We start from the raw sequence: 20,964 nt of genomic DNA, 5'->3' as shown, positions 1-20,964 counted from the left end.
ATTTTTGCAAAATGGCCTATCCATTCCAGTAATACTGTATATGCTGAGTTATACAATGATGTACATAAATGTGTATACCCCCTATTAAAATTAAGATTGTCATCAATATCTCACTGAATACAATAACTATTTCTAACACTTTGACAACTGAGTTTCACAGAACATTTTTTAACCCATAATATGACTTTTACAAATTCTTCAGTTTAACTCAAAGTAAAATGCAAAAATGAATACACACCACATCAAAAACTACTACATCTAGTATTTTATGGGTTGTTTGGAAATTGCAGGTGACCTGCGCTGCTGGTGTAGATCCAGTCAAGGAAACCAATTCAAGAGAGAGTAATATCATTATGGTTTATGTTGTTAGCATTTTGAAGTATTCCCATTTCTTCTTTAGGAGAACCACAGAGAATGAATAAATCTGTGTTTTCCCTAAAGAAGAAACTAGAATACTTCAAAGTACTTACAGCATAATGATATTACTCTCTCTTGAATTGGTTTCCTTGATTGGAAATTGCAGGTGACCTGCACTGCTGGTGTACATCCAAACAACCCATATTATAACGTTGGACCTGCCAAACTGTGGGACTGCAGCAGCTAGGTCATTGCTTGATACCTTTTCAGTGTTGTATGGAACCACCTCTGATTAACCTCTTTACTCCCAAGGGTGGTTTGCATGTTAATGCCCGGGCCAATTTTTACAATTTTGACCACTGTCGGTTTATGAGGTAATAACTTAGGAACGCTTCCATGGATCTCGGTGATTCTGACATTGTTTTCTCGTGACATATTGTACGTCATGTTAGTGGTAAAATTTAATTCATATATCTTGCGTTTATTTGTGAAAAAAATGGAAATTTGGCGAAGATTTTTACAATTTTGCAATTTTCCAACTTTTAATTTTTATGCCCATAAATCACAGAGATATGGCACACAAAAAAACTTAATAAGCAACATTTCCCACATGTTAACTTTACATCAGCACAATTTTGGAACCAAAATTCTTTTTTTGTTAAGAAGTTATAAGGGTTAAAATTTGACCAGCGATTTCTCATTTTTTACAACACCATTTTATTTTTAGGGACCACATCACATTTGAAGTCAATTTGAGGGGTCTATATGATACAAAATACCCAAAAGTGACACCGTTCTAAAAACTGCACCCCTCAAGGTGCTCAAAACCACATACAAGAAGTTTATTAACCCTTCAGGTGCTTCACAGGATATTTTTGAATGTTTTAAAAAAATGAACCTTTCACTTTTTTCACAAAAAATTACTTCAGGTCCAATTGTTTTATTTTACCAAGGGTAACAAGAGAAATTGGACCCCAAAAGTTGTTATGCAATTTGTCCTGAGTACGCTGTGCCCCATATGTAGGGGTAAACTACTGTTTGGGCGCATGGCAGAGCTTGGAAGGGAAGGAGCACCATTTGACTTTTTCAACGCAGAACTGGCTGGAATTGAGATCATACGCAATGTTGCATTTGGAGAGCAACTGATGTGCCCAAATAGTGGAAACCCCCCAATTCTATCTCCAACCCTAACCCCAACACAACCCTAATCTCAGCCCTAGCCCTAACCCTGGCACTAACTCTAACGCTAATGGGAAAATGGAAATAAATACATTTTTTTTAATGTTATTATTTTTCCCTAACTAAGGGGGTGATAAAGGGGGGTTTGATTTACTATTTATGGCAGGATTTTATGTTTGGCAACTGTTATACGCTAAAAGATGCTTTTTATTGTAAAAATAGTTTTTGCATCACCACATTTTCAGAGCTATAATTTTTCCATATTTTGACCCACAGAGTCGTATGAGGTCTTATTTTTTGCGGGACGAGTTGAGGTTTTTATTGGTACTACTTTCGGGCATGTGACATTTTTGATCGCTTTTTATTCTGATTTTTGGGGCGCTGAATGAACAAAAGCCAGCAATTCATGAATTTCTATTGGGGGGTGCGTTTACACCGTTCCACGTGTGGTAAATTTAATAAAGCGGTTTTACTCTTCGGGTCAGTATGATTACAGCGATACCTCATTTATGTAGTTTTTTTATGTTTTGGCGCTTTTATGCAATGAAATCAATTTTATATAAAAAATAATTATCTTTGCATCGCTTTATTCTGCGAGCTATAACTTTTTTATTTTTCGCCAATGACACTATGTTGTGGCTCATTTTTTGCGGGACAAGATGACGTTTTCAGCGGTACCATGTTTATTTATATCTGTCTTTTTGATCGCGCGTTATTGCACTTTTTGTTCGGCGGTATGATGATAAAGCATTGTTTGCTTTGCTTGTTTTTTTTTTTGAAGGGGTTCAGTAAAGGGGTTAACTAGTGGGACAGTTTTATAAGGCGGGTCGTTACGGCAGCGGTGACATTATATATGTGTACTTTTATTGTTTTTTTATTTAGAAAAAAAAGAATTTATTAGGGAATACTTTTTTTTATTATTTATTTAGGAATTTTTTTAAAATTATTTTTACAAGCGTTTTTTTTTTTTTGTTTTTACTTTATTACTTTGTCCTGGGGGGGACATTACTGTTTTGTGTCAGATGGCTGATCTGACACTTATAACAGCACTGTGTCACATCAGCGATCTGACAGGCGCTGCTGCAGGCTTCCTCCGTGTCTGCTCTCAGCAGGCACTGTGGAAGCCGCCTCCCTGCAGGGCCCCGAAGGCCCCTGCGGCCATATTGGATCCGGGGGCCTGCAGGGAGGAGGACCCTCAGAGCGATGCAGCATATCACGTCACTCTGGTGGTCTTAGGGAAGCACGCAGGGAGCCCCCTCCTTGCACGATTCTTCCCTGTGCCCCAGAACACTGCAATCATGTTTGATTGCAGTGTGCCAGGGGTTAATGTGCCGGGGCGGTCCGTGACCACCCCTGACACATAGTGCTGGGTGTCAGCTGTGATAATCAGCTGACACCCGGCCGCGATTAGCGACACACTCCTCGTGAGCGCCGCTGATCACGCTAGACATACTATTCTTCCTTGGGACTTAGGTCTCAGGTCACATGGACGGAATAGTACGTCCAATATAGGTAAGGGGTTAATACTGCAATCTGAATAAAATCCTATTGCACTTTTATTGTTTCCCTAGCTATTTCCTAACATCTAGTATTTTGTATGACCTTCATGATTTTTAAGGACAGCACCAAGTCTTCTAGGCATGGAATGAACAAGTTGGCAACATATTATAGCATCTATTTCCTTTCTTCAAGAACAACCTCTTTTAGAGATTGGATGCTGGATGGAGAGTGATGCTTAACTTGTCTCTTGAGAAGTCCCTATAGATGTTTGATTGGTTCAAATCAAAAGGAATACTTGGCCACTGAATAATCTTCATCCTGTTCTTCAGAAATGCATCAGATGTGTGTCTTTGGATTATTGTCATGTTGGAATCATATACATCTACCAAGGGCACAGAGTGATGGAACCATCTTCTTTTGCAGTTAAAGGGAATCTGTCACCCTTTTTTTTGGCTTGCAGCTGCCGGCATAGACATCGGGGGCTTATCTACGGCATTCTGTAATGCTGTAGATAAGCCTCCGATGTAACCTGAAAGATAAGAAAAACACTTTATATTATACTCACCGGGGTGGGCAGTCCGGTCCGGTGGGTGTTGCGGTCCGGTCCGATGCCTCCCTTCTTCAAGCGATGACGTCCTCTTCTCCCATCCTGTAATTGATGCCGTCAATGTAATGTTGCTCTCCAACACCAACAGCACTCATGCAGGCTCACATAAGGGCACTGAACAAACAATGGTTCCCTATAGGCATCATGTATTTCTCAAAATTATTTTTTTGAGAAATGCATGGTGCCTGCAGTGGCACATGGTGTGGTAGTGTCCTTATGGGGGGCTGCGCAAGTGCTTCTGTTAAAGAAGTTAAAGAACTAAATTTGTTTGATCCACAGAGGTACTCCTCTATATTGAAAGAGAAGATGCTATCACTCTGTGCCCTTGGTAGCTGTGCATGATTCCAAAACACATTTCTTGACAATGTATGATATTCAAACAGTCCTCTGATAAATTTCCTTCCCAGCAGCCCTCTATACTTCTTAACGTATAATAATAATGCGCAGGAGACTTTCTTTTTGATATAATTGGCCACAGCAGCCATTTATTAACAAACAATAACAAAAACCAAATTTTAATTACTGAAAGAATTGGGGGAGTGTCATGAACTCATTTTCTGCTCCACCATTTGAGAGTTCCCCTTCCGTTCTCCCTCTGGTGGTGACAGGAGGTAGTGCGGTTGGTTTAAGTGGTAGTGATCTGCGACCTGATGAAGATAACGATTGGATCTCTGGAGTATCAGACTTGATATAAGAGAGCCAACGCCCTATCCGGGTGCTGGTGATTCAGTCTGCTTCTCAAGTCCTGGACTTCAGCTCTCTTCCAGTCTTCTCAAGTTAAGTTTGTTTTTTGCTAATGTTCACACTTGCGCTTATTGGTCAATTCAGTTTGTTGTGTAATCAGCCTGCCTCTGCTGGGGCTATGCTGAAATTCCACTCCTATTAATCAGTATTTGCCAATCTGCTTTTTGTCCCTTATTAGATTGGCTTCTTTTTTGCTCTGTCTCAGAAAATTTCAAAGTGCTGATATAGGTTTAGAAGTCTAGTGACTTCAGGGTTAATTTTGCTATCAGAAGTGTTGGACAATATTTTTGTAGGTTGTTTTTGGCAGATTGCAGACAGTGTCTTTCCTTTTCTGTCCTTTTTAGTTAGCCGGGCCCCATCGTTTGCTCAGCCTATTTTCCTGCCTTTGTTAGTATTTTCATCTTGTTTCACCGTCAATACATGTGGGGGGCTGTCTTTTCTTTGGGGTCTGCTCTGGGGCAGTTAGTTTTCCTCTTTTCCTGCTTTAGGCTTATGTAGTTCTCCGGTTGTGATGAGGCGTCTAGGACCAACGTAGGAACGCTCCACGACTGCTGCTAGTTGTGCAGTTAACATCAGGGATCTGCAATCTGCATAATTACCAACTTCTCTGGTTTTCTGAGACTTAGCTTGTTGTCTTGTTTTTCCTCCTCGGTTTCCCATTCATAACAGAATCACCAGCCATACCGCAGATTCTAGGGTACTCAAAAGCAGGAAAGAATTGTTAGAGAAAGAAAAAAAAACAAAACAAAAAAGTGTCAGAATTTTTTTTTTTTTAATGTATTTTTTACTCTTTTTTTCTGAGGCCGTAGGAGGATTTTTTTTTTCCTAATGGAGATTAAGCAACTGTCTGATCGTGTGGAGCAGCTTGCTGCTGAAGTACAGGGAATTTCCACCTACCTTATTCAGTCACATGCTGCTGAACCCAAGATTCCTACTCCAGATGTGTTTTCTGGGGATCGGTCTAAATTTCTGAATTTTAAGAATAATTGTAAATTATTTCTTGCTTTGAAGCCTAACTCATCGGGGAGCTCTGTGCATCAGGTTAAAATTGTCATCTCCTTGCTGCGCGGCGATCCCCAAGATTGGGCTTTTTCTCTGACACCTGAAAATCCTATTCTGACTAATGTGGATGCATTTTTTCAGGCCTTGGGGTTGTTGTATGATGAACCTAATGCCGTTGATCAAGCTGAGAGAACCCTGTTGGCATTAAACCAGTGTCAGGATCCTGCAGAGTTGTACTGTCAAAAATTCCAAAAGTGGGCGGTCCTTACTACATGGAATGATAGTGCATTGGCAGCTCTCTTTCGGAAAGGTTTGTCAGAGACCGTAAAAGATGTTATGGTGGGATTTCCTGTTCCCTCTGGTCTGGATGGCTCTATGCCATTAGCCATTCAAGTTGATCGGCGTTTACATGAACGTAAAACTACACGGGAGGCGCTGCCACCTTTTGAACAAATGTCTGAACCTATGCAATGTGATGGGGTTTTGTCTAGGGCGCAACGTCGGGAGTTTAGAAGGCGTAATAAGCTGTGTTTTTTCTGTGGAGACTCCTCTCATACTATTTCTGTCTGCCCTAAACGAGAGAAACGTTTTGCACACACATTTGCTGTGGGCAGTATACAACCTAAGTTCCTTCTGGCAATTACTCTGATCTGCTCCTTGTCCACATTTTCCACTAAGGCTTTTGTGGATTCAGGAGCAGCTCTGAATCTGATGGATTTGGACTTTGCTAAACGTTGTGGTTTGTCCATGACACCTCTGCAGACGCCCATTCCTTTGAGGTTTATTCTCCGTCAAAGGAGTGGCATCAATACCCCTCAGTTTTGGACCCAGGTGATAATGCGAGTTGCCCCAGACCACCAAGAAAATTGTACATTTTTGGTGCTGCATAATTTGCATGATACTATTGTTCTGGGGTTCCCCTGGTTGCAAACTCATAACCCAGTTTTGGATTGGAAATCTGTGTCTGTGGTGAGTTGGGGTTGTCAGTGTGTTCTTGGGGACGCTCCTGTTTTCTCCACATCTCCTCAGTCTCATGCTATTCCTGAATATCTGGCTGATTTCTCTGATGTTTTTAGTGAGAGTAAGTCTGCGTCTTTGCCTCCTCATAGGAGTTATGACTGTGCAATTGAGTTGATGCCTGGGTGTAAAATTCCCAAGGGTCGGCTTTTCAACTTATCTGTACTCGAACATGATGCTATGCGATCCTATATTAAGGAGTCGTTGGAGAAGGGTCATATTAGACCATCCTCGTCACCGTTAAGCGCTGGTTTTTTTTGTGGCCAAGAAAGATGGTTCATTAAGACCGTGTATTGATTATCGTTCCCTTAGCAAGATGACGGTTAAATATCAGTACCCGTTACCTCTGATGTCTGATTTATTCTCCAGAGTTAAGAGTGCCTGCTGGTTTACTAAGCTTGACCTCAGTGGGGCGTATAATCTTATTCGCATCAAGCACGGGGATGAATGGAAGACGGCGTTTAATACTCCGGAGGGACATTTTGAGTACCTGGTGATGCATTTTGGGCTCTCTTATGCCCCTTCTGTCTTCCAATCCTTTATGAATGATATTTTCCGAGACTTTGCGTATAAGTTTTTGATCATCTATCTGGATGATATTTTAATCTTTTCTAGTGATTGGGATTCCCATGTGGAACATGTCCGGACTGTGTTCCGGATTTTGAGGGAGAATTCCCTGTTTGTTAAGGGATCTAAGTGCCTCTTTGGTGTACAGAGGATTTCATTTTTGGGATTTATCTTGTCTCCATCGACTATTGAAATGGACCCGGCCAAGGTACAGGCCATTTATGATTGGGTTCAGCCTACTTCTTTGAAGGCTCTCCAGAAGTTTTTGGGTTTTTCTAATTTCTATCGTAAATTTATAGGTAATTTTTCTAGTATTGTCAAACCACTGACTGATCTGACCAAGAAGGGAGCTGATGTGCTGAATTGGTCTCCTGAGGCTGTCTCAGCATTTCAGGAGCTTAAGCGGAGATTTACTTCAGCTCCAGTTTTACGGCAACCTGATGTCTCACTTCCATTTCAAGTGGAGGTGGATGCTTCTGAGATTGGTGCAGGAGCTGTGTTGTCCCAAAAAGACCCTGTGACTTCTAAGATGAATTCCTGTGCCTTCTTTTCTCGAAAGTTTTCCCCATCTGAATGCAACTATGACATGGGGAATCGGGAATTGTTGGCCATGAAATGGGCATTTGAGGAGTGGAGACATTGGTTGGAGGGAGCTAGACATCAATTTGTGGTCCTCACCGATCACAAGAATCTGATTTATCTGGAGTCGGCCAAACGCTTGAATCCTAGACAGGCTAGATGGGCCTTGTTTTTCACGCGTTTTAATTTTCTGGTCTCTTTTCTTCCGGGCACTAAGAATGTTAAGGCAGATAACCTTTCTAGGAGTTTCTTTGCTGATTCTCTTAATGTGACCGAGCCTACTACCATCCTAGGTGAGGGGGTAGTTCTTTCTGCCATTTCGCCCGATTTGAGATGCGCCCTGGAGGAATTTCAGGAGGATAAACCTGAGCGTTGCCCTATGGGAAGATTGTATGCTCCTGACCACTGGAGAAAGAGAGTGATGTCTGAAGTCCATTGCTCCGCATTGGCTGGTCATCCGGGTATTTTTGGTACCAGAGATTTGGTGAGTCGGTCGTTTTGGTGGCCTGCCTTATCTCGTGATGTCAGGAATTTTGTACAGTCCTGTGGAACTTGTTCTCGGTCTAAACCCTGTTCTCGTTCTAGTGGGTTGCTGATGCCCCTGCCGGTGCACAAGAGGCCATGGACCCATAACTCAATGGATTTTATTTCTGATCTTCCTGTCTCTCAGAGAATGACTGTTATCTGGGTGATTTGTGATAGATTTTCGAAGATGGTCCATCTTGTACCACTCCCAAAGTTGCCATCTTCCGTTGAGTTAGTGCCATTGCTTTTACAACAGGTAGTTCGGTTACACGGGTTTCCTGAGAACATTGTGTCCGATAGAGGGGTCCAGTTTGTTTCCAGATTCTGGAAAGCCTTTTGTTCCAATCTGGGAATTCAGTTATCCTTCTCCTCCGCGTTTCATCCCCATACTAATGGGCAGACTGAGAGAACAAACCAGACCCTGGAGTCTTATTTAAGATGTTTTATATCTGCTGATCAAGATGATTGGGTCTCATTTTTGCCCTTGGCCGAATTTGCGCTGAACAATAGAGCTAGTTCTGCCACTCTGATGTCACCCTTTTTCTGTAATTTTGGGTTTCATCCTCGATTCTCTTCAGGGTAAGTGGAATCTTCGTCCTGCTCAGGTGTGGACACTGTGGTTGTGAGAATCCAGCAGATATGGGACCAAGTGGTGGATAAGTTGTCACTCTCTCAGGAAAAGGCCCAGCGTTTTTCCAACCGGCGTAGGACCATTGGTCCCCGGTTTAAAGTAGGTGATATGGTTTGGCTGTCATCTAAGAATATTCCTATGAAGGTTGCATCTCCAAAATTTAAGCCAAGATTTATTGGACCTTATAAGATTTTGGAGATTCTTAATCCTGTTTCTTTTCGATTGGCTCTTCCTGTTACGTTCAAAATCCATAACGTATTTCACAAGTCACTGTTGAAGAGGTTTGTTGAGCCAGTAGTTCCTGTGACGACACCTCCTGATCCTGTATTGGTTAAAGACAATGTGGAATATGAGGTAGAGAAAATATTGGATTCTCGTTTGGTTAGACGGAGACTCCTGTATTTGGTCAAATGGAAGGGCTATGGCCAGGAGGATAATTCTTGGGTCTCTGCCTCTGATATTCATGCCAATAAATTGGTTCGTGCTTTTCACCGGGCCCATCCTGATCGGCCTGGTGGCATGGATGAGGGTTCGGTGACCCCTCCTCAAGGGGGGAGTACTGTCATGAACTCATTTTCTGCTCCACCAGTTGAGAGTTCCCCTTCCGTTCTCCCTCTGGTGGTGACAGGATGTAGTGTGGTTGGTTTAAGTGGTAGTGATCTGCCACCTGATGAGGAAGATAACGATTGGATCTCTGGAGTATCAGACTTGATATAAGATAGCCAACGCCCTATCCGGGTGCTGGTGATTCAGTCTGCTTCTCAGGTCCTGGACTTCAGCTCTCTGCCAGTCTTCTCAAGTTAAGTTTGTTTTTTGCTAATGTTCAAACTTGCGCTTATTGGTCAATTCAGTTTGTTGTGTAATCAGCCTGCCCCTGCTGGGGCTATGCTGAAATTCCACTCCTATTAATCAGTATTTGCCAATCTGCTTTTTGTCCCTTATTAGATTGGCCTCTTTTTTGCTCTGTCTCAGAATATTTCAGAGTGCTGATATAGGTTTAGAAGTCTAGTGACTTCAGGGTTAATTTTGCTATCAGAAGTGTTGGACAATATTTTTGTAGGTTGTTTTTGGCAGATTGCAGACAGTGTCTTTCCTTTTCTGTCCTTTTTAGTTAGCCGGGCCCCATCGTTTGCTCAGCCTATTTTCCTGCCTTTGTTAGTATTTTCATCTTGTTTCACCGTCAGTACATGTGGGGGGCTGTCTTTCCTTTGGAGTCTGCTCTGGGGCAGTTAGTTTTCCTCTTTTCCTGCTTTAGGCTTATGTAGTTCTCCGGTTGTGACGAGGCGTCTAGGACCAACGTAGGAACGCTCCACGACTGCTGCTAGTTGTGCGGTTAACATCAGGGATCTGCAATCTGCATAGTTACCAACTTCTCTGGTTTTCTGAGACTTAGCTTGTTGTCTTGTTTTTCCTCCTCGGTTTCCCATTCATAACAGAGGAGGTTCTTGAAGCTACAAGATCTGGCACACGTAAATCAAAGTGTTTGCCAATGCAATTATTTTTACCCTTAGCGGTAAAGCCAAGCTCGAGGACACCATACCACCATCAGTGGTAAAAGAACACCACCACTGGCTCCCTTGGTACACCCCCTGTCAAGAACTCCACTACATGCCAGATGAGTTGATTATAATTTCATCCAGAACAGAACCATCCCTATAAGGGTAGTTTCACATTTGCGTTTAAGGCCGCAGCGACGGCCTGCGCATGGCCGGCGCTAAGTCCCGCCCCCTGCTGCGCCTCCTCCGGTAGCTCCGCCTACGGGCACATGACGCTGCATGCGTCCTGCGTCCCCTATCTTTAGCACTGGGGATGCAGGCCATGCGCAGGTATGCGTTTGGCGGCGCATGCGTCCTTTTGACGCTGCGCCGACTGCACCAAATTGCAACAGGTTGCGTTTGGTGCTGGTCGATGCAGCGTCAAAAGGACGCATGCGCCACCAAATGCATACCTGCACACGACCTGCATCCCTAGTGCTAAAGATAGGGGACGCAGGATGCATGCAGCGTCATGCGCCCGTAGGCGGAGCTACAAGAGGAGGTGCGGCAGGGCTTAACTGCGGCCTTAAATGCAAATGTGAAACTACCCTAAGTTTGCCCTCCAATAACAAATTCCACCAACAACAAGGACTCCACCACTGCCTCAGCCACCGGGACTCAAAGTAACGAATTCTAGAACATTAACTACAAATAAACAATCCTAAATAATATATACATCTATAGTTTTTTTCTTTTTTTTTTATCTGCAAAAATTGCCCCCTTTTCTGCACTATTTTCTCTTATACTCCCCTTTACTGACCCCTCTTTCCTACTAATGATCCAATCCCATAACCTCCCTTTTTCTCCTGGCCAAATCAAAGTGATGTGGGCCTCAGCATCTTTTGCCTGCCTCTTTTCTTCTTCAGAATGGGCCCGAGCTGTTCTTGTTAGGCTGTTTGTTTAGATCTAGCAATATAGCTAGATAGGTCAGTTTCTATTCCTTATGTCAGCTCAAGAATTACTTTCCATCAGTTTTTCTTTTTGCAGCAAAAAATGCTAATGCTAGTAATCTATAAGTGGTATTATATGAATCTACCTAGGCAAATGTATCTAGTAAGGTGCAAAGAACATCTAAATCCTTAATAAATGTAATGATTGTCATGTGTGCCAGAATCCTAAAGGCAAGTTCACATTAGGCATTTTTTCAGCATTTTTTCTGCATCAGAACCTGACAGGAAAGAAGCTGCAGAAAAAAGCAGGTTTTTTGATGCGTTTTTTGTGCATTTTTTGCTATGGTTTTGTCATGCTAGATTTGTCTCTTGTTCATGCTGATAAAGTTTAGTGTTGAAAGAAAGGTCTTATTGTAAAGAATCAGGTTTTGGCACAAAAAGTGCAGCAAAACCTGATACCTGTGTTTTAGATGCTTTTTCAGTGTTTTTCACAACCCATTCATTTCAATGGGTGAGAAATGCTGAAATAACAATGGAAAGAAGTGACCTGCTCTATTGTGCAAAAAAACATGAAAAGTACAAAATCCTGATAAACAAGAAACTAAGCTGTGTGCATGAGATTTCTGAAATCTTAGACTTTGCTGGCACAACCCCTGGCAAAAATTATGGAATCACCGGCCTTGGAGGATGTTCATTCAGTTGTTTAGTTTTGTGCCATGTCTGTGATCTGCTTTTTTTGTACAAAATTAAAGTGAATTCAAATGGCAACTTTCTGGCTTTAAGAAACACTAAAAGAAATCAAGAACAAAAAATTTGGTAGTCAGTAATGGTTACTTTTTTAAACCAAGCATAGGGAAAAAATTATGGAATTACTCAATTCTGAGGAAAAAATTATGGAATCACACTGTATATTTTCATTCCCAAAACTAACACCTGCATCAAATTAGATCTGCTCGATAGTCTGCATCTAAAAAGGAGTGAGCACACCTTGGAGAGCTGTTGCACCAAGTGGACTGACATGAATCATGGCTCCAACAGGAGAGATGTCAATTGAAACAAAGGAGAGGATTATCAAACTCTTAAAAGAGGGTAAATCATCACGCAATGTTGCAAAAGATGTTGGTTTTTCACTGTCAGCTGTGTCTAAAATCTAGACCAAATGCAAACAACATGGGAAGGTTGTTAAAGGCAAACATACTGGTAGATCAAGGAAAGCATCAAAGCGTCAAGACCGGAAACTTAAAGCAATATGTCTCCAAAACAGGCAATGCACAACAAAACAAATGAGGAACGAATGGGAGGAAACTGGAGTCAACATCTGTGACCGAACTGTAAGAGACCGCCTAAAGAAAATGGGATTTACATACAGAAAAGCTAAATGAAAGCCATCATTAACACCTAAACAGAAAAAAACAAGGTTACAATGGGCTAAGGAAAAGCAATCGTGGACTATGGATGACTGGATGAAAGTCATATTCAGTGATGAATCGCAAATCTGCATTGGGCAAGGTGATGATGCTGGAACTTTTGTTTGGTGCTGATCCAATGAGATTTATAAAGATGACTGCCTGAAGAGAACATGCAAATTTCCACAGTCATTGATGAAATGGGGCTGCATGTCAGGTAAAAGCACTGGGGAGATGTCTGTCATTACATCTTCAATCAATGCACAAGTTTATGTTGATATTTTGGACACTTTTCTTATCCCATCAATTGAAAGGATTTTGGGGATGATGAAGTAATTTTTCAAGATGATAATGCATCCTGCCATAGGCAAAAACTGTGAAAACATTCCTTGAAAAAAGACACATAAGGCCAATGTGCAAGGCCTGCAAATAGTCCGGATCTCAATCCAATTGAAAATCTTTGGTGGAAGTTGAAGAAAATAGTCCATGACAAGGCTCCAACCTGCAAAGCTGATCTGGCAACAGCAATCAGAGAAAGTTGGAGCCAGATTGATGAAGAGTACTGTTTGAGGCATGGACTTAATGAGTGTCAGAGACTGCAAGCTGTTAGAAAAGCCAGAGGTGGTGCAACAAAATACTAGTGATGTGTTGGAGTGTTTTTTTGTTGGTTTGTTTTTCATGATTCCATAATTTTTTCCTCAGAATGGAGTGATTCCATAAATTTTTCCATATGCTTGGTTTGAAAAAGTCACCATTACTGACTACCATATTTTTTGTTCTTGATTTCTTTTAGTGTTTCTCAAAGCCAGAAACTTGCCATTTGAATTGACTTTAGTTGTGTGCCGTGTCTGTGATCCAGGAAAGATGTATATCTTTGTACCGTGTTAGGCAGTAGATAGAAAAATATTCAGGATTGAGAGTCCTCAGTAGTTGATACCTTTTAATGGCTAACTGAAAAGATGGTAACACATTGCAAGCTTTCGAGACTACTCAGGTCTCTTCATCAGGCATAGACTAATACAAAATCTGAAGGGTCACATATTATGCACAATACAGCACAGAAAAAATGCAATAGATAAGACAAGTGACGTGGGGCATCACAACACATTAGGAGACCCCAATCAGAGGACAATAAAACATCCGGACTCCTTATCTATGAACTGGTCCAATATTTATGTTTCTCCCATAATCACAATTCTGCTTCACATCACTTGTCTCATCTATTGCATTTTTTCTGTGCTGTATTATGCATAAATATGTGACTCTTCAGATTTTGTATTAGTCTAGTCTGATGAAGAGACCTGAGTAGTCTTGAAAGCTTGCAATGTGTTACCATCTTTTCAGTTAGCCATTAAAAGGTATCAACCACTGAGGACTCTCAATTCTGAATATGTCTGTGATCTGCATTTTTTCTACAAAATTACACAACTGAATGAGCATCCTCCAAGGCCGGTGATTCCATAATTTTTGCCAGGGGTTGTACTGTGAAACACAGCTGAAAATTTGCATAAAAAAGCATAAAAAATGCCTCGTGTGAACTTAGTCTAACTGAATTTGTGCATTAATTCTGATTTATTCATATTATTAAATCACCCCCATTTTGATCCAGACTGATTTGTTTTCTGGCTTGATGAATTTAGTTTCATTAAAAGCAGTGTAATAGGATTTGGTGGAATATAGCCAGGAAGTACTGTATATTTGTCATGGAGTCAACTGGGTCTTTAGTTTCACAAAAAGCATAAAGGTGACATGGAGGGGATTCAATTTTTGCTACGTCATCATTAAATCCACAGGCCTGAGATAATGGGATAATAACCTCTCAATTATATCCATCTGTAAGCAATATATCATACTGGATATATAAACTTGAAAACTTTTTTTTCGCTCTTAGGTGTTTGGTTTTGTATTTTTTGTACTTCTTCACAGCAGTTAGTAAAATTCATGATGTTCAAAACAGTGATGCACCCATCTTTATTACTAGCAATCAACGCTTGTGTGCCACTGTCGGGTGACTGCTGTGTGACTACATACTGCTATTTGAAATATCACGTTGACAGTACCATTTATGTTTGAACCACTATCATATGGTTACAGAATGAGATGTAATTGATCTGATAATGCTATTGCTATTTTTTAAGCTGATAGAAAATATTTCTTCAATTCTAGGCTTTCTTTACTGAAGAATACACACAGGAGCATCCTGAAGATTGTGATAAACTGAACAAACTCAAGGATCTTATCGCTTGGCAAGTACGTTCATCAGTCATCTACTCTCCAACAACCAAAACAAAGTATTTCTGTAAAACATTTGACATGTGCCAGGACATGCAGACACTGTATATTCATGTACAGTTGTGGCCAAAAGTATTGACACCCCTGCAATTCTGTCTGATAATACTCAGTTTCTTCCTGAAAATGATTGCAAGCATAATTTTATTATCTTCATTTAAAACTCCAAAAATGGGCCAGACAAAAGTATTGGCACCCTCAGCCTAATACTTGGTTGCACAACCTTTGGCCAAAATAACTGCGACCAACCGCTTCCGGTAACCATCAATGAGTTTCTTACAATGTTCTGCTGGAATTTTAGACCATTCTTCTTTGGCAAACTGTTCCAGGTCCCTGATATTTGAAGGGTGCCTTCTCCAAGCTGCAATTTTTAGATCTCTCCACAGGTATTCTATGGGATTCAGGTCTGGACTCATTGCTGGCCACCTTAGAAGTCTCCAGTGCTTTCTCTCAAACCATTTTATAGTGCTTTTTGAAGTGTGTTTTGGGTCATTGTCCTGTTGGAAGACCTATGACCTCTGAGGGAGACCCAGCTTTCTCACACTGGGCCCTGCATTATGCTGCAAAATTTGTTGGTAGTCTTCTGACTTCATAATGCCATGCACACGGTCAAGCAGTCCAGTGCCAGAGGCAGCAAAGCAACCCCAAAACATCAGGGAACCTCCGCCATGTTTGACTGTAGGGACCGTGTTCTTTTCTTTGAATGCCTCTTCTTTTCTCCTGTAAACTCTATGTTTATGCCTTTGCCCAAAAAGCCCTACTTTTGTCTCATCTGTCCAGAGAACATTCTTCCAAAATGTTTTAGGCTTTTTCAGGTAAGTTTTGGCAAACTCCAGCCTGGCTTTTTTGTGTCTCGGGGTAAGAAGTGGGGTCTTCCTGAGTCTCCTACCATACAGTCCCTTCTCATTCAGACGCCGACGGATAGTACGGGTTGACACTGTTGTACCCTTGGACTGCAGGGCAGCTTGAACTTGTTTGGATGTTAGTCGAGGTTCTTTATCCAACATCGGCACAATCTTGCGTTGAAATCTCTTGTCAATTTTTCTTTTCCGTCCATATCTAGGGAGGTTAGCCACAGTGCCATGGGCTATAAACTTCTTGATGACACTGCGCACGGTAGACACAGGAACATTCAGGTCTTTGGAGATGGACTTGTAGCCTTGAGATTGCTCATGCTTCCTCACAATTTGGTTTCTCAATTTCTCAGATAGTTCTTTGGTCTTCTTTCTTTTCTCCATGCTCAATGTGGTACACACAAGGACGCAGGACAGAGGTTGAGTCAACTTTAATCCATGTCACCTGGCTGCAAGTGTGATTTAGTTATTGCCAGCACCTGTTAGGTGCCACAGGTAAGTTACAGGTGCTGTTAATTACATAAATTAGAGAAGCATCACATGATTTTTCGAACAGTGCCAATACTTTTGTCTACCCTCGTTTTTATGTTTGGTGTGGAATTATATCCAATTTGGCTTTAGGACAATTCTTTTTGTGTTTTTTCTTTTAAGACAAATTAAATGAAGATAATAATACCAAAGAATTTGTGTTTGCAATCACTTTCAGGAAGAAACTGAGTATTATCTGACAGAATTGCAGGGGTGTCAATACTTTTGGCCACAACTGTATAATGAGGCACTGCTACCTTATATTAAGAGGTAATACTAATCTAATCCTATATGATTGGTTTCACCTATTTGGGAGTAGCAATCTTAAAATCAATATTGACCCTTTATCCCCTTTTTGACCTTGGATGTACCCAGTATATTATGGTTAGTAAGTTCTTACCGACTTTGGACGTACTAGGTACGCCATCACTAAAATGCGGTATCATGACTGCAGGTGTGGTGATCGCATTAAGGTGCCTGCTGTTTCTAACAGCATGGCATCAGGAGTCATCTTCCCGGGGTGTGGTGATGCTCCTTCTCAACTATGATTGCTGTGATTGGACCAATCAGAGTGCACAGATGTGATCTGACCTCACAGTGACCCCTTCATTCTAGCTGTGGATGCATGCAGTGCGGTTACTGTGTTATTCTGTCACGCTGTGCTGGGCCTTGTGGAGCTACATACTTTTTCAAGCCTGTGCTATCACTTCTGCTGCTGCTGCTTCTGCTGAAGAAAAAAAATACATTTGTGATCCTTCCCTGATCCGTTCCCGATCCTTAATTTTTCCTAATTCACCCCAATCTATCTCTCCCCTCTTTTTCGCTTGTTCTGCGCAGCAACCGAGCGCTGATTAGTGATGCAAATAACTGATCAATGTCCGTGCTCACTGTTTTCCAGGACTTTTTTTTGTCCCTGTCTATTTTCTACCTTTGCACACCTTCGTGCATGCGTCATGCAACCGCCGAGCACTGATCAGTGACACAAATCCATGATCCACACTCACAGTGCTCTCTGTTTTCCAGGACTTTTTTGTCCATGTCTACTTCCCCACCCCCATCCTCTTTGCACCACTTTGTGTGGCATTCTACAGCTGCCAAGCCGTACACACATTGCTGATTAGCATCCGTACTTGCTTTTGGCAAGGACTTTTTTTTCCCTATTTTTTTTAATTCCCTTTTAGCACCACCTCTGTGTGTGCAGTGCACACCACAGCCATCGAGTGCAGATCACTGACGCATATCAGTGATCGGCTTCCGGCTGTTTTTTTTGTGTGAAAAAAGAATCAAAAGAAATCTATATATATAATCGTCTTATCATGACTGCCTGTAACCGAAATCCCGTGTCGCTGATTGGTTGAGCCCGGCCGGCCGCGACCAATCAGCGACACAGGATTTCCGTGACAAACAGACAGACAGGTACTGTATGATAATGGGTATAGCGCCGTAGATCGCGATCTCCGGCGCCATACTTAAATACTTACCTCACTGGGAGGAGAGTTGCCGTGGCGCTTCTCTTCTTACGGTGACCAGGGCAGGAGGCTGGGGGAGAAGTGTGGCACTGATGCCGGAGTACGCGCATGCGCATAGCGCTATCCGGCGCCATTTTCCTGAAGACACATTTGCAGTGTGTCTTCAGGAAAATGGCGCCGACAGTGCAGTGTGGGCATGCGCGTACTCCGGCGCCAGTGCCACACTCCTCCCCCAGCCTCCGGCAGAACGGGACAGTGCTGGACCACAGGAAAGATGGGTGAGTACAAATGTTTTTTTTTTTTTTGTATGTGTGCAGTTTCCTAGGGGTGAGGGGGACCATTCATATCAGGAAAAGGGGGTGAGGGGTGCCATGCATACCACGAAAGGGGGGTGAGGGGTACCATGCATACCACGAAAGGGGGGTGAAGGGACCATGCATACCACAAAAGGGGGGTGAGGGGACCATGCATACCACAAAAGGGGAGTGAGGGGACCATGCATACCACGGAAGGGGGGTGAGGGGAACATGCATACCACGAAAAGGGGGTGAGGGTTACCATGCATACCACGAAAGGGGGGTGAGGGGTACCATGCATACCACGAAAGGGGGGTGAGGGGTACCATGCATACCACGAAAGGGGGGTGAGGGGTACCATGCATACCACTAAAGGGGGGTGAGGGGTACCATGCATACCACGAAATGGGGGTGAGGGGTACCATGCATACCACGAAATGGGGGTGAGGGGACCATGCATACCATGAAAGGGGGTGAGTGGACCATGCATACTACAAAAGGGGAGTGAGGGGACCATGCATACCATGAAAGGGGGGTGAGGGGTACCATGCATACCATGAAAGGGGGGTGAGGGGACCATGCATACCAGCAAAGGGGGCTGACGGGACCATGCATACTACAAAAGGGGAGTGAGGGGACCATGCATACCATGAAAGGGGGGTGAGGGGTACCATGCATACCACAAAAGGGGAGTGAGGGGACCATGCATACCACAAAACAAGGATGAGTGGTACCATGCATACCATGAAAGGGGGTGAGGGGACCATGCATACCAGCAAAGAGGGGGTGGCGGGACCATGCATACCAGCAAAGAGGGGGTGGCTGGACCATGCATACCAGGAAAGGGGGGTGAGGGGTACCATGCATATCACAAAAGGGGGGTGAGGGGACCATGCATACCACGAAAGGGAGGTGAGGGGAGACTATGCATACCAGCAAAGGGGAGTGACAGGACCATGCATACCAGGAAAAGGGGGTGAGGGATACCATGCATACCACGAAAGGGGGGTGAGAGGACCATGCATACCACGAAAGGGGGGTGAGAGGACCATGCATACCATGAAAGGGGGGTGAGGGGACCATGCATACCAGCAAAGGGGGTGACTGGACCATGCATACTAGGAAAGGGGGTTGAGGGGGACCATGCATACCAGGATAGGGGGGGAGAGGACCATGCATACCAGGATAGGGGGGTGAGGGGGACTATGCATACCAGGAAATAGAGGGGGTGAGGGCGACCATGCATACCAGGAAATGGGGGTGAGAGGACCATGCATACCAGGAAAGAGGGGTTAGAGGACCATGCATACAAGGATAAGTGGGGTGAGGGGGACCATGCATTCCAGGAAAGGGGGGTGAGGGTGACCATGCATACCAGGAAAAGGGGGTGAGGGGGACCATGAATACCAGGAAAGGGGGGGGGCGGGACCATGCATACCAGCAAAGAGGGGGTGGCGGGACCATGCATACCAGGAAAGGGGGGTGAGGGGACCATGCATGCCACGAAAGGGGGGTGAGGGGACCATGCATACCACAAAAGGGGAGTGAGGGGACCATGCATACCACAAAAGGGGGGTGAGGGGACCATGCATACCACAAAACAAGGTTGAGCGGTACCATGCATATCACGAAAGGGGGTGAGGGGACCATGCATACCAGCAAAGAGGGGGTGGCAGGACCATGCATACCAGGAAAGGGGGGTGAGGGGTACCATGCATATCACAAAAGGGGGGTGAGGGGACCATGCATACCACGAAAGGGGGGTGAGGGGACCATGCATACTACAAAAGGGGAGTGAGGGGACCATGCATACCATGAAAGGGGGGTGAGGGGTACCATGCATACCATGAAAGGGGGGTGAGGGGACCATGCATACCAGCAATGGGGGGTGACGGGACCATGCATACCAGCAAAGAGGGGGTGGCGGGACCATGCATACCAGGAAAGGGGGGTGAGGGGTACCATGCATATCACAAAAGGGGGGTGAGGGGACCATGCATACCACGAAAGGGGGGTGAGGGGACCATGCATACCAGCAAAGGGGGGTGACGGGACCATGCATACCAGGAAAGGGGGGTGAGGGGTACCATGCATACCATGAAAGGGGGGTGAGGGGACCATGCATACCACGAAAGGGGGGGTGAAGGGACCAGCAAACAGGGGTGACGGTACCATGCATACCAGGAAAGGGGGGTGAGGGGTACTATGCATACCAGGAAAGGGAAGTGAGAGGACCATGCATACCATGAAAGGGGGCGAGGGGACCATGCATACCACAAAAGGGGAGTGAGGGGACCATGCATACCACGAAAGGGGGGTGAGGGGACCATGCATACCACAAAACAAGGGTGAGCGGTACCATGCATACCACGAAAGGGGGTGAGGGGACCATGCATACCAGCAAAGAGGGGGTGGCGGGACCATGCATACCAGCAAAGAGGGGGTGGCGGGACCATGCATACCAGGAAAGGGGGGTGAGGGGACCATGCATACCACGAGAGGGGGGTGAGCGGTACCATGCATACCACGAAAGGGGATGAGGGGACCATGCATACCAGCAAAAGAGGGGGTGGTGGGACCATGCATACCAGCAAAGAGGGGGTGGCGGGACCATGCATACCAGGAAAGGGGGGTGAGGGGTACCATGCATATCACAAAAGGGGGGTGAGGGGACCATGCATACCACGAAAGGGAGGTGAGGGGACCATGCATACCAGCAAAGGGGAGTGACAGGACCATGCATACCAGGAAAAGGGGGTGAGGGATACCATGCATACCACGAAAGGGGGGTGAGAGGACCATGCATACCACGAAAGGGGGGTGAGAGGACCATGCATACCATGAAAGGGGGGTGAGGGGACCATGCATACCAGCAAAGGGGGTGACTGGACCATGCATACTAGGAAAGGGGGTTGAGGGGGACCATGCATACCAGGATAGGGGGGGAGAGGACCATGCATACCAGGATAGGGGGGTGAGGGGGACTATG

At 44.1% G+C, this 20,964-nt stretch overlaps 1 protein-coding gene across 1 annotated transcript in view; it reads left to right on the top strand.

Moving 5' to 3' along the window:
* DOCK2 (dedicator of cytokinesis 2) overlaps nucleotides 1-20,964 on the top strand; it is a 1,017,649-nt gene that overhangs the window by 873,320 nt on the left and 123,365 nt on the right. Inside the window, exon 46 of the mRNA XM_073573729.1 lies at nucleotides 14,706-14,789. Coding sequence (XP_073429830.1) covers nucleotides 14,706-14,789 — 84 coding nt within the window. The remainder of the gene's footprint in view (nucleotides 1-14,705; nucleotides 14,790-20,964) is intronic.

This window comes from Dendrobates tinctorius, unplaced genomic scaffold, assembly GCF_039654945.1.
Source record: "Dendrobates tinctorius isolate UK_male_01 unplaced genomic scaffold, ASM3965494v1 ptg000036l, whole genome shotgun sequence".
In the NCBI taxonomy this organism is placed as follows: Eukaryota; Metazoa; Chordata; class Amphibia; order Anura; family Dendrobatidae; genus Dendrobates; species Dendrobates tinctorius.
This window is presented reverse-complemented; position numbering and strand designations above follow the sequence as displayed.